At 39.8% G+C, this 14,479-nt stretch overlaps 1 protein-coding gene across 2 annotated transcripts in view; it reads right to left on the bottom strand.

The window, feature by feature from the left end:
• Positions 1–5,249: 5,249 nt before the first annotated feature.
• acsl5 (acyl-CoA synthetase long chain family member 5) overlaps positions 5,250–14,479 on the bottom strand; it is a 114,007-nt gene continuing 104,777 nt past the window's right edge. For both annotated transcript variants that reach the window (XM_072239533.1, XM_072239534.1), the window contains 4 exons: positions 13,453–13,596; positions 12,866–12,967; positions 11,568–11,639; positions 5,250–5,605 (listed from right to left, as the gene is read on the bottom strand). In XM_072239533.1, coding sequence (XP_072095634.1) covers positions 5,465–5,605; positions 11,568–11,639; positions 12,866–12,967; positions 13,453–13,596 — 459 coding nt within the window. In that variant the 3' untranslated portion in view covers positions 5,250–5,464. The remainder of the gene's footprint in view (positions 5,606–11,567; positions 11,640–12,865; positions 12,968–13,452; positions 13,597–14,479) is intronic.

Raw genomic sequence — 14,479 nt, 5'->3', positions numbered from 1 at the left:
AAAAACAAAATCTTTTTTTGAAAGGAGAGAATGGAAATTGAGTTGTTGAGTGAAGTTCTACTCAAAATCAGTTAGTATGGAGGTACAATACAGCCCTGTTGTACTTAACTGAGGACAGAAGGGGAAAACAATATAATTCTGGAATAGAGATTACATACTGTAGTTAAAAAATGTAACTTGCCTAAGTTTCCCTAAATGAGTAATCTTAATGTCAAATGCAACTCCTTTATTCAAAGAGATAAAGCTGGAAAGTATGGGCCAGTCAGCTTTACATCTGTTATTAAGGAAAATGTTACAAGTCCTTATTAAGACAATTTTTAGCAGTGTCTTTAAATTCATGGCAGTCAGTCAATGTCACTTTATAAAAGAAAATCTGATTAATTTATTGGAATTTTTTGAAGTAAGGCAGACTGTAGATGGAAGCGGGTTCAATGGATGATGCAAACTTTGATTTCCCAAACATACCTAAAAACAATGTTGTTTCAAAGGATATTTTCAGAAAATAAAAACTCGTAATAGAATGCAACAAAGTTCAAAGCGGAATTATCAAAGTATGTATATGCTTTCATATACTACCTTGAGATTCATTTTCTTGCATACATTTACAGGGAAAAAAAAATCAATAGAATTTACAAAAAAGACTAAACAGAAACAAAGACTGGCAAACATTAGTTATGCTCACAGAAACGTTTGTAAACTGAGTGGATTATTGCTCAGAGCATAATCCAATCTGTTTGGTTTCTTCAAGGACACCACACCATGAACATCAAATACTAAATTGGAAGAGCAAATGAATTGCTGCTTCATCTGAGAAGTGTTCAGGTCCTTGGAATGGTAGCACAGAAACAAAGGAGGCTGTGGTCAGGTGGAATGCAGACAGGAACGCATGATTTTCAAAAAAAGTGATAATGTTGTGTCAAAGGGGAATTATAATGGGTCGGGGGAAGAAAAGGTTGTCTGTAGGTGTGTAAATTTATTTAACCATTTATTGAAATAGTACGTGCAATAAGCCCTTTCAAGCCACGCAGCCCAGCAATCCACCAATTTAATCATAGCCTAATCACAGGACAATTTACAATGATCAATTAACCCACCATTTGGTAGGTTTTTAGACTGGGAGGAAACTCACACGGTCACAGGGAGAGCATATAAACTCCTTACAGACAGCCGCGGGAATTGAATGTGGGTCACTGGTACTGTAAAGCAGCGGTCCCCAACCACTGGCCTGCAAGCATGTGCTACCGGGCCGCGAGGAAACAATATGATTTGGCGATATGAACTGATGTGAGTCAGCTGCACCTTTCCTCATTCCCTGTCACACCCACTGTTGAACTTGAACGCACGCAAGGTCCGCAAGAATATTGTCAATATTAAACTGGTCCGCGGTGCACAAAAGGTTGGCGACCCCTGCTGTAAAGCACTGTGCAAGCCACTACACTACTGGGCCTCAGAATGAAGAATTTGAAATGTATAGAAGAATGTGCAGTGGATGCTGGAAATCAGAATTGAGAATACAATAGTTATCTGCAGAAGATAAACTCATTATTGGATTTGGAAGACTGGAATGTGCCTATTTGGAAGATGAGGTTATTTTCCTCAAGCTATTTTGGAGCAAAGGTAGGTGGATTTCACAATGAACCTGGGCTAGAGAGGTAAAATAAAGACAGATAGAAATTCAGCATTCTACCAGTAGAATGACTGGAGGGATTCCACAAAATGGAAACAATCTGAATTTAGTGGGTACAATGTAACCCTTTTGTACTGAACAGAATAACCAATAAATTTCTGCTTTATAAGATGTGTCTGAGGCTTCAGGTAACAGGTTGGTAAAAGGACAAGTTTTGGGCTCCTGCAATTTCAAGGAAGATGCTGCTGCCAGGAAAGTGGATTCTGGTACAAGTCGGAGCGGGGGAAATGTGATTGGGAGTATATGGTTACTTTGGAAATCCAAAAGAGATAGATGAAAATGAGACTCTCTTCACATCAGTGATCTCAGAAATTGCAGAATCAGTTGTATGTATCAGAGCAATATTGTTGTACATAAAAATGGTCCAGCCAACCCAGAGCAACACTCACAAAATGCTGCAGGAATGCAGCATCTATGGAAATTAATAAACAGTCCATGTTTCAGGCAGAGACCCTTCTTCAGGTAAGATGGCGGAAGATACCAGAGTTAAAAGTTGGGGGAGGGAAGGGGAAGGAGGACAAGTTAAAAGATGGTAGGTGAAGCCGGGTGTGTGTGGGGGGGGGGGGGGGATGAAGTAAGAGGCTGGGAGGTGATAGGTGGAAAAGGCAAAGGGCTGGAGAAGGAGGAGTCTGATAGGAGAAAGGGAAAGAGAAGGGGCTCTAGGAGGAGGTGATAGGCAGAAAGAGGAGATAAGAGGACAGAGTGGGGAATAGAAATGACCAGAAAGAGAAATCAATGTCTATACCATTAGGTTGGAGGCTACCCAGACAGAATATGAGGTGTTGCTCCACCCTGAGAGAGGCCTCATTGTAGCAAAAAAGGCAGCCATGGACCATTGTTTGTCCACTGAGAAATTACACTTTTGGCAGATGGAGTGGAGGTACTTGACAAAGCAGTCTCCCATTTTAAGTTGAGTCTCATCAACGTAGAGGATACCACATCGGGAGTAGATGACCCCAACAGATTTGCAGAGGAAGTGTTGCTTCACCTGGAGGGATTGTTTGGGGCCTTGAATGGAGGTCAGATCCATTATGTCTATACCTATCAAAATAAAAATTGCTAAATGCATTTTCCTGCTCTTGGTCCATGGGTTTCCTGTTTATAGCAGTAAATTAATACTATAAAACACTAATACTTATGACTCTGAATCTGTCACCCTCTTAAAGCAGATCCTCACCAGCCTCAGGATACTTAGTTACTTTCCTGTTAAGCCTACACTTTTCATTATCCAAGGCAATACAGAAGAAAAGATCACAGCGGAACCATCAGCAAATAACTGATAACTGATATTACAATTGAAAGGAGGACAATAATTCTTTGGGACACTGCTATTAAGCTGATATCTCCCTTTGGTCATTGAAAATTGTCCCATGATTAGATTAGGGTTAAACTGGGGGTTGCTGGGTGGTGTGGCTTGAATGGACAGAGAGCCTATTCTGTGCTGTATCTCTCAATAATAAAATAAACTCATCTCTTTATTCTCCTCACCATGCCATTCCCCTTCCCATTCTGACATGATGGTCCATGGCTGCCTCTTCTGCCACAATGAGGCCACACTCAGGGTGGAGTGGAAGCAACACCTCATTCTTAGGTAGCCTCAAGCCTGATGGCATGAACATTGATTTCTCCTCCTGGTTTAAAAAAAACCCTCCCCCTCCCCTCTTCTATTCCCCACTCTGGCCTCTTATCTTCCTCTCTGCCTATCACCTCCCCATACAACCCCTTCCGCCCCCTTTCTCCTATGATCCACTCGCCGTGCCCTCCCTGTTCCACCTATCACCTTGAGTTTTCTTCTTTTCAGCAGTATTCAACCTCATGGTAGTGCAGTAGCACAGTATAGCTACTGTCTTATAGCACCAGTGGCCCAGGTTCAGACATAGTCCTGCAAAAAACGCCATCCATCACAGCACGCACAAAATGCAGCAGGACAGGCAGCATCTATGGAAATGAACAGACAGTCAACACTTTGGGCTCAGACCCATCTTCAGGACTGGAAAGAAAGTGGGAAGACACGGGAATGAAAAGGTGGGTGGAGTGGGAAGAGGTTAACGTGTGGGTGGGAAAGGTCAAGGGCTGGAGAGGGAATCTGATAGGAGAGGACAGTGAACCATAGGAGAAAGGGAAGGAGGGGATGACCCAGGGGGGAGTAATAGGCAGGTGAGAAGAGGCAAAAGTCAGAGTGGTGAATAGGGGAATGGGGGAGGGGTGAATTTGTTTACCAGAAGGAGAAATCAATATTTAAGCCATCAGATTGGAGGATACCCAGAGGAATACAAGGAGTTGCTCCTCCACCCTGAGGGTGGCCTCATCTTGGCACAAGGGAAGGCTATAGCCCAGCATGTGGGAGTGGGAATCCGAATTAAGATGTTTGGCCACTGGGAAGACTGACTAGTGGTGGATGATGTGAAGGTGCTGACGAACTAGTCCCCCAATTTACGACGCTTATCACTAATGTAGAGGCGGCTGCATCGGGAGCACCAGACTATCCGTCACTTTTCCTAGTTCATCCATTGTATGAGAATGAGATACCAAAATGAAACTGATTTATAACTCTCTCTCTGCCACTCAAGGCTCCACTAGCATCAAAAAAATTCCCACTCAATACTAAGTTCAGTAGCAATATATCATTATGCTTTTTGGACAATCAGATGCATTGGCTGTGGTCCCTCAGTTTAATGCCAGCACGTAAGCATATGCACCTTATAGATAAGCATATTTGAATTATATTAATACTTTTAATTACTTTAAAGGATTAAGTAGCATGCTTAAATTATACATATTTCAAAACAATTCAAAATGGTTTAAATGCTTTTGACATTTTTAAAAAACAGCAGGCACTCAAATGGTTCCATTTAATATCAGAGAATGTATACAGCCTGAAATCCTTGCTCTTCACAGACATCCACAAAGAAAGAAACCCCATAGAAGGAATTATAGGAACACCAGAACACTGAAGCCCTCCTCACCCTCCCATTGCACAAGTATCGACCCTCCCCCTCTCCTACTTGCATCAACAGAAACAATGCCCCCACACCCCCCACCGTGCAAGTAATAGCAAAAGCCCCCAAAGCGATCTTACTCTAGAGTCCACCGAAAAACTACAGTCCATAACACAGCACTTTGGTATCTCAGACAGGCTCTCTCTTTCCATTGAGGGAGTGAGAGGTTGCTGCAGTAAGTAACGAGAACGACGACCTGTTCTGGTGTAGGGTCCAATGGGCTCTCACTCTCCAGCAAAAGCCTGTCGGGGCATCTTTAGGTGGGCCTCAGCGGTATTTCTCCTAAGATTTAGCCACCTCTGACTATTTTGCCTGATTGTACTTTTCATGTATGTAGGATTAAATCATTTAATTCCCCACCAGGAGCAGAAGTCTAGGCAAGTGTGCATTGAAGTGGAGTTTAGTATCATCAATTCCTGTGTATGAAAGGATTATCTGAAATATAGGTAGTCTTTTTTTGGATTTAATATCATAAACAAAGAATTTTTTAAAACCAAAATCTTTTCATATGTTGAATAAAATGCTCCATTTTATTCAATGGGTCAAATAATGGCTCCCATGGCTTCTTGACCAGCAAACATTTATTTTGTCACTTCTAGCTGTTATAAAATACCATTTTAACAGGACTCATTTTGAAATATGACAAACACAAACATGTTATCTGGGAAAAAAAGTCATTTTTTTGTGGAAAAAGAATTTCAGCACTGTCTACATTAACAATGTTCTTTTCAACATGTCCAAGATATGAAACTATCATTGTCAATGTACTGGAGGAAACCTATGCCTGTGTGTTTCCATAGAGATGGTCAATCTGCTTTTTGAAAAATTTGCTTAGTTCTGATCTTTTAGCCTTCAGTGTTGGGGTCAAGAGTCCATTTTCAATAGTGAACATCTCTGTGTGCAGGTACAAGTCCTTTACCTGGAAAAGACCATGAAAGCATTTAGATCAAAAATCTGTGCACTCTTACAATGTCAATAAGCAACCAAGTTGAATCAATGGTTACGAGTCAAAATTACACTATTTGGATATACAGTTTTATCTCTTATCAATCACCCCTCGTATTTTAGTAATAAGTTTGTGGCCTAAGGTAGGAGGAGTCAATTTTAGAAAACCTAGCACATTTATTTTTCAACATAGGCTCTTCCTACATGTACACACTTAGTCTAGCGGTCGTGGAGCATACGGATCCCTTCTTTGTAGAAGTGGTCCACAGCAGGGGTGGTTGATAAATTCATGTCCTAAGGTAGAAGGAGATGAGTTCTTCAAACTTTCTGCATTTGCACTGAGTTGAACTGCACGTGCATGTAACAAGAGCTGTATAACTCACCTTGTACCTTAGGCCACGAATTTATCAATCACCCCTGCTGTGGACCACCTGGAGGTCCAAGACGCTCTTGTTACATGCACGTGGAGTTCAACTCTTTGAGTGATAATACAGAAAGTTTGAAGTTAATAATTCATTTCCTTCTACCGTGGGTCACGAACTTATCAATCACCCCTGCTGTGGACCACTTCTACAAAGAACGGATCTGTATGCTCCATGACCGCTGGACTAAGTGTGTACATGTAGGAGGGGACTATGTTGAAAAATAAATGTGCTAGGTTTTCTAAAATTGACTCCTTCTACCTTAGGCCACGAACCTATCACCCCTGGTATACTGTATTGGGACAGTTAACAGTTAGGTTTTGATGTGCATTAAAACTTTAACTGTTAACTGCCTCAATACACCAAAGAAGGCAGCCTTTGATCAATCCATTGTCTTAATACAACTCTCTATGTTCTCCCCATCAGACCAAACTTACTTCAGCTGCTCTGTCCAGACCATTTTCTATGGTACCCCACGGTGACATTGTGGGAGCTTCCAGGCCAACATTATTGATAAGTAATAAGCAGCAACTGAATCTCAAATGCAGCTGAGTCAAGATCAATACTGATTATTTGACAGCTGCACCTTGTAGACACAGATGCCTTGAGACCACATGCTTGACATAATTGATTCCACTTCATATTTGGTTCATGAAACTAAACCCAGTATTTACACAAACCATTTTTGACAAAGACTGCCACTCAATGACCAATCAACCAACAGTCCTTTGGAATACTCCATCCATTTAGAATAGAGATAAGGAGGAATTTCTTTAGCTAGAAGGGGGTGAATCTGTGGAATGTGTTGCCATTGGTAGCCAGGGAGGCCAAGTCTTTGTATATATTTCAGGCAGATGTTGATAGGTCCTTGATCTGACAGGGCATGAAAGGATATGGGGAGAAGACAAGAGATTGGAGCTGAGAAGGAAGTGGATTAGTCAAGATGAAGTGGTGGAGCAGACTCAATAGGCCAAATGGCCTAATTCTGCTCCTATATCTTGTAGTCTATGGGGTGTGGAAGGAATCCAGAGCATGCACAGGAAACCCATACAGTTACAGGGAGAATGTTCAGAGCCTATACAGATAGCACTGAAGCTCAGCATTGAACTTGGAGCACTGGATCTGCAAGACAAGTGATACAATATTTGGAAGACTGGCGTCTCGTACCAATACCAAAAGCAGAATGTTACCTCTAAGTTCATTATGTGTTACAAAATGTAGAGATAGGGAGAAAAGAAAATTAATTACACATGTGGCTAGAAGGTCAGAATGAATGGCAGGCATCCAAGTTTAATGAGGTTTCAGGATAAAGGGGGATCGTTATGCAAAATTTAAAAAGAAAGCAATGTTTCTCAGAAAATACCCGTACAGTCAGCTCAAAGCCAGCCATGGCTGATTGGAATGTTTCCGGAAATAGATAAAACACCATTAAAAATATTGTTTTGCAAGTGTCAATCATTCATTTGTTCTTTATGTGCCAAAGTGAGTGCCATTGCTATTACTAAGGAGAAGGTGTTTGGGAAGCTGAAAGTTGTGAAGTCACTGGACCAGATGGACTACACCCTAGTGTTCTGAAAAAGGCAGCTCAAGAGATTGTGGCGACCTTAGTAGAGCTATAATGTTTAACCTCCAAAATTTATCATAACTCTGTTTAAAAAAAAATTTGAAACTCTTTCCTCAAAGCACCTTGAAATGTGTGGGACATTGGTTGTGATGCTTAATCCTAGGTTCTCCCACAAATTTTCTATCTACCTTATCAAAAACCCTCAAGATCCTACACATTTCATTGATCAAGCACCCCAAAAGTCTACATTATGTATATTTTCATCATCTTAAGATTTAATTGCTAATAGTTTTATTTCATATTTGTTTTGGTATATTTTTAAGTGTATAGGCTAAATTTCTCAAGCGCTGGAATGCAACCAGAAATTTCACATTTAAGTGAATGGGAAATGGCTTTTTGATTTACGAACTTTTCATTGACACACTTTTCTGCAATATTATGAAGAAATTACCAACTATTCATATAGTGAAAATATGATGTTAATCCAGGAAAAAAAATGCAAAAAGACTGTGTGCATCAAAAAATTGCATTAGGAAAATACAATATAAAAATTGCTGTTCTGTGCCAGTGGCTTTGGGACCACCTGGTGAAGGAAGCCATTGAAATAAACTAGAGGGAAAGAATTTTAACAAAGACAAAGGTCTTGCTCTAAGTAAGAACTGGAATTCGATTGTAAGCAAGGTGGGAGAGTGGAAACCTGATTGGATGAGGACTAACCAATCAGGAGGGATGGTCTACAGGGGTAAAAATACCTCTGGACCTGACATCTCCAGGCATCATCCCTAATGAAGATGGTCAAGTTTGTCATCGAAACGTCAGTTATAGTTGACCTGACTGGAAGCCCAAAAAGAGTACATTCATTAACAGATATTACTCAAGGTAGAAAAAAAACAGGGAGAGGGGATGCTTTCGTAACAGCAATAAAGACTATTGCTGATTAGACCACATATGGAGTGTTACGTACAGTTCTGGAAATTGCATTGGAAACAGCTCTTTATTACAAATCTGACTGTAGCAGTAAAGAAATGTGTGAAAAAAGTCAGGAGTGTGGTGGAGCAAAAGGATCTGGAAATACAGGTCCATAATTTATTGAAAGTGATGTTATAGGTAGAGAGGGCCATAAAGAAATCTTTGAAATACTTTCAGAAATCAAAGTATTGAGTACAGGAGATGGAATGTTACGTTAAAGTTATGGAAGATGTTGGTGAGGCCTAATTTGGAGTATTGTGTGCAGTTTTGGTCACCTACCTACAGGAAAGATGTAAATAAAGTTGAAAGAGTACAGAGAAAATTTACAAGGAAATGCCGGTACTGGAGGACCTGAGTTATAAAAGGAAGATTGAATAGGTTAGGACTTCATTCCTCGAAACATAGAAGTTTGAAGGGAGATTTGATAGAGATATACAAATTATGTGGAGTATAGACAGGGTGAATGCAGCCAGGCTTTTCCACTGAGGTTTGGTGAGACTACAACCAAAGGTCATGGGTTAAGGGTGAAAGGTGAAACACTTAAGGATCACATGAGGCAAAACATCCTCACTCAGAGGGGTCATGAGAGTGTCTAACAAGTTGCCAGCACAAGTGGTGCATGCGAGCTCGATTCCAATGTGCAAGCAAAGTTTGGATAGGTACACGGATGGTAGGGGTATGGAGGGACATGGTCCTGGTACAGGTTGATGGGAGTGGGCAGTTTAAATGGTTTCAGCATAGACTAGATAGGCCGAAGGGCCTGTTTCTGTGCTGTACTTTTCTATGACTTACTAAGAGGTGATAAAAATGAGAAGTACAAGGCCCTACTGAAAGAAAAAAAATGAAAGGCAATGCTGATAATCTTTAACTAGTTCTTGTTATCTATATTAGTCACTAATAACAGCTTTTGTGAGACTCATAAGAACACTTCATTACAGACATTGAGAGGGGTACCGACCACTAATGTTCTTGCCAAGATTATCTAGGCTATGTTATGAAATTTCCATTCTTATGAAGCAAAAATCTCCACTCCATGAAGCAAGATTATGTGGGCTATGCTGTGAAATCTCCACTCTTATGAAACAAAAATTTCTACTCATGAAGCAAAAGCATACAGTTAGGTGAGAATATAGACATATAGTCAAAGGAAAACTAGGCAGTATATTCAAACTCTGCTATGGGATAACTGTGACTTCTTGGGGAATATACCCACAGAAGCTCAATATGTCTGATGAGATGTTGTAAATGTGAAGAACATAAGAAATAGGAGCAGGAGTAGGCCACCCGGCCCATCGAGCCTGCCCCGCCATTCAATAAGATCATGGCTGATCTGTCTGTAAACTCAATTCCATCTACCTGCCTTTCACCCATAACCCTTAATTCCCCTACTATGTAAAAATATGTCTAACTATCTTAAATATGTTTAGTGAAGAAGCCTCAACTGCTTCCCTGGCAGAGAATTCACCACTCTCTGGGTTGTTTCTCCTTATCTCCGTCCTAAATCTCCCCTGAATTTTGAGGCAATGTCCCCTAGTTCTAGTCTCACTTACCAATGGAAACAACTTCCTACTTCTATCTTATCTATCCCTTTCAAAATTTTGTATGTTTCTATAAGATCCCCTCTCATTCTTCTGAATTCCAGGGCATATAGTCCCAGGCAACTCAATCTCTCCTCATAGGTTAACCCCTTCATCCCTGGAATCAACCTGGTGAACCTCCTCTGCACTGCCTCCAAAGCCAGTATATCCTTCCTCAAGTATGGAGACCAGAACTGCACATAGTACTCCAGGTGCAGCCTCACCAGTACCCTGTATAGTTGCAGCATGACCTCCCTGCTCTTGAATTCAATCCCTCTAGCAATGAAGACCAACATTCTGTTTTCCTTCTTAATAACCTGTTTTCCCTCAAGCTAACTTTTTGCGATTCATGCACAAGCACTCCCAAGTCCCTCTGCACAACAGCATGCTGCAATCTTTCACCACTTAAATAATAATCTGCTCTTCTATTATTCCTTCCAAAGTGGATGATCTCACATTTGCTAATGTTGTATTCCATCTGCCAGAACTTGGCCCACTCACTTAACCTATCTATATCCCTCTGCAGACTCCCCACATCCTCTGTACAATTTGCTTTTCCACTCAGTTTCGTGTCATCAGCAAACTTTGCTATGCTACACTCAGTCCCCTCTTCCAAATCATCAATGTAAATGGTAAACAGCTGCGGGCCCAGCACCGCCCCTGTGGCACCCCATTCACCACTGACTGCCAACCGGAGAAACACCCATTTATACCAAATCTGCCTACTATTGGTTAACCAATCCACTATCCATGCCAATACACTTCCTCAGACTCCACGCATCCGTATCCTATTTATGTCTCTTGTACGGCACCGTATCAAATGCCTTCTGGAAATCCAAGTATACGACATCCACCTGTTCTCCTCTATCCACTGCACTCATTATGTCCTCAAAGAACTCCAGTAAGTTTGTCAAACAGGACCTGCCCTTTCTGAATCCATGCTGCATCTGTCTAATGGAACCACTCCTTTCTAAATGTTTCGCTATTTCTTCCTTAATGACAGCTTGATGCTGGGAAAGCAAATCCAATTTATTGACCAGCGAAGATGCCTGTACCTTATTTATATTATAGTGATTAGTTCGAGATTATAGCTGCAGAATCGGTACCAACAAGACCCCATTAGGTCTTAAATACTGTCTTGTAACCATTAGAGTTTAATAAGCTCTTCAATTCCAATTTAAAGCCTGCAGACTGGATAGAACTGTACATGTGCACATAATTACATGAAGGAGATTACAATCTGACCCTTCTACGTGGCTTGTTTAAAAACAATCATTCAGTCTGAACAGTGAGCAGCAGAGGAAGGGTTAATAATTGTTGGCTAACAAGAACAGTTCATTTATTATGGTATTCCTCCACTAATCCCCACAGCAGTTACTTGGTAATTGTGGCTTTGTAACATACCTGTTCAAATGATTTTAGTCCAGCTTGTTTTCCCAATTTGACCAGGTCATCCAAAATAGCCTTCTTTATTTCCTAAAATGTAGGTGGGAGAAAGAAAAAGGAAAAGGTTACAGATTTAACTAGCTCATATATTTTTGGCAAACTCAAGGCAATCCGATGTATTGGAATCAATCTGGTAGTTTAGTTTTATTTTTCTTTATCTTCCAGGAGCACTGTGATTTTTTTTTTTTGCAGTGATGCAGAATTTAGGGCAAATTGAAAAAGAATAAGACTCATGGTATAGTTAGTTACTTACAAAGAGGAAACTAAATAATCAGGATTCTTAAAAGTTATCAGAACAATTTTAGTCCATTTAATGACAAGCATCTACAATTCAATATGAGTTTAAAACCTTAAAAGTTCAAAGTAAATTTATTATCAACGTACATATACTGCATGTCTTCTTGTGGGCACACTCAGCAAATCTTTAGAAAAGTAACTATGACAGGATCAACCAGAGTGCAGAAGATAACAAAATGTGCAAATCCAAATATAAATATATATCAATAAGTAATGAGAATGTGAGACAGAGATAAAGAGTCATTGAAAATGAGATCATTGGAACATTTCACTGATGGGCACGAGAGTGTGGTTATCCCCTATTTTTCCAAGAGCCTTGTGGTTGAGAGGTAGTAACGGTTCTTGAACTTGGTGGTGCGAGTCCTGAGGCTCTTGTACCTTCTACCTGATGGCAGCAGCAAGAAGAGAGCATGACCTGGGTGGTGAGGATCTTTGATGATGGATGTGGTTTCCCTACTACAGCTATTCATTTAGATGTGCTCAATGATGGAGAGGATGTTACCTGTGATATACTGGGCTGAATCTACTACATTATGTGGAATTTTCTGTTCAAGGGTATTAGTGTTTCCATACCAGTCTGTGATGCAACCAGTCAATATACTCTCTACCACATGTCTATAGAAGTTTGGCAAAGTTTTAGCTGTCATGCCGAATCTTCCTGAGGAAGTAAAGGCGCTGCTATACTTTCTTTACAATTAACACTTGCATTCTGGGTCCAACTCAACAAATTAAGCCATCTTTATCCTTCCAATTGCAAAAGCCAAAAATAGGTTAAATGAAAGATCCAACCAGTTACAACTATGACTATAACCGTTTTAATGATGTGCCCAAATATCAGTATAATTTAAATCTTCATCAGTTTCAACAAACCAAGAAATGATATGCCAACTGGTTGCAGGAGCTATCATAATAAAAAAATTGTTCAGTTAACATCTTGAAAATTAAAACAATACTCATACCGGAATCTGGCATAATTCTTTATAAGAGCCTTTGAATCCCTTACTGGCTGCAAACTCTGGAAGCACCTCTGGGTCAGGCACCACAATGCCCACCAAGTATGACTAAGAAGAAAGAAAGAAGGCATAAAATAATTAATTCAATATAAACACAAAAGATCATTCCTTCCAAAAGAAATCAGCTTGTACAAAAATATTTCATTTAACCATACAAAGGAAAGTTATAAAAGCATTTTGATTAAACTCATTTGTTATGTATTTAATATTTCAATAATATTTGAGAAATCTTGCATATATGTTGTTTGATTAAGCATTCATGTTTATTTAAATGACTATGGGTTATATGTAAAAATATGTTAATTTCATATGTCATCGCACTACCATGTGATGTTCACACCTTGCTTCAAGCAAACCCATATTTCTCACTCTCTAGGAGTTTCTTGGAATTAGTTTAATGTTTTGAAGTTACAAAACATAACAGTATTATGGGCCATATTTTTGCATAAGGTTAATAATAATCATGACATTATCCAAAATGACTATGGAACTAAATTAAAATGTAAGGATTGATGAAGTAATTTTAGACTTACCTGCAAGCTATCTCCAGCCACAAAAACATGGGCTACAAAACTGCTCTGAATATACACATTCTCTATCTTCTCAGGTGCAATGTATTCACCCTGCGCCAGTTTAAATATATTCTTCTTCCGGTCAATTATTTTCAAAGTTCCATTCTGAAATAAGAAATTGTTTCACTATCTAAACTATTTGTAGATTGTCTCTCCAAAGTTTTCCATTATAAACACTTGAAAACAAAAATGTAAACGGCACAAATCATCCAACACTTGTTAGAAAGTAATGGACCTATACTCACTGGAGTTTAGAAGAATGAGGGGGGATTTCATGGAAACTTATCAAATATTGAAAGGTCAGGATAGAGTGGATGTGAAAAGGATGTTTCCTGCAAGGAGGAGTCTAAAACCAGAGGGAATACCCTCAGAATGGTTGAACATCCATTGAGAACACAGATTAGCTAGAAGGTGGTGACACTATAGAATTCTTTGCCATGGACAGCTATGCAGGCCAGTTCATTGGGAGTATTTAAGGCAGAGTTGATAGATTATTGATTTACCATGGTGTCAAAGGTTACAGGAAGAATGCAGGAGAACGGGGTTGAGAGGGATAATAAATCAGCCATGACTCAGTGGGTCAAGTGACTTAATTCTGCTCCTATGTCTTACGGTCTAAAACATTTCATCTACGGAAGATTATCCTGCTTATTATTTTCCAGGTAATATTGAGGCACTCATTAGTTGTAAACTTGTCTGGACAGGTGCATTGCAGTTAGAGGCACAGGGCTGGTTAATTGTTCAAGGTGAAACAAACTTCTTAGCTTGTTAATAAGCAATTGGTTAATCAGATTGAGACAAAAAGAACTTTTTCCTTCGCATTGGGAGATAATTAGCTCCGGTGCAATGACTCTGCAATAATTCAGCTGAGGAGAAAGACAAGTACCAAATACAAAATTTTAGGTCAAATCTCTTTTTAAAAAACTGCTACTGCCTGAAGAGTTTATTGATTAAATGTAGTTTCATAGCTGTTTGGCTAGGGTCCCCA

The sequence above is a fragment of the Mobula birostris genome, chromosome 21 (assembly GCF_030028105.1).
Source record: "Mobula birostris isolate sMobBir1 chromosome 21, sMobBir1.hap1, whole genome shotgun sequence".
NCBI lineage: Eukaryota > Metazoa > Chordata > Chondrichthyes > Myliobatiformes > Myliobatidae > Mobula > Mobula birostris.
Note: the sequence above shows the minus strand (reverse complement) of the source record. Positions and strands in the feature narration are given on the sequence as shown.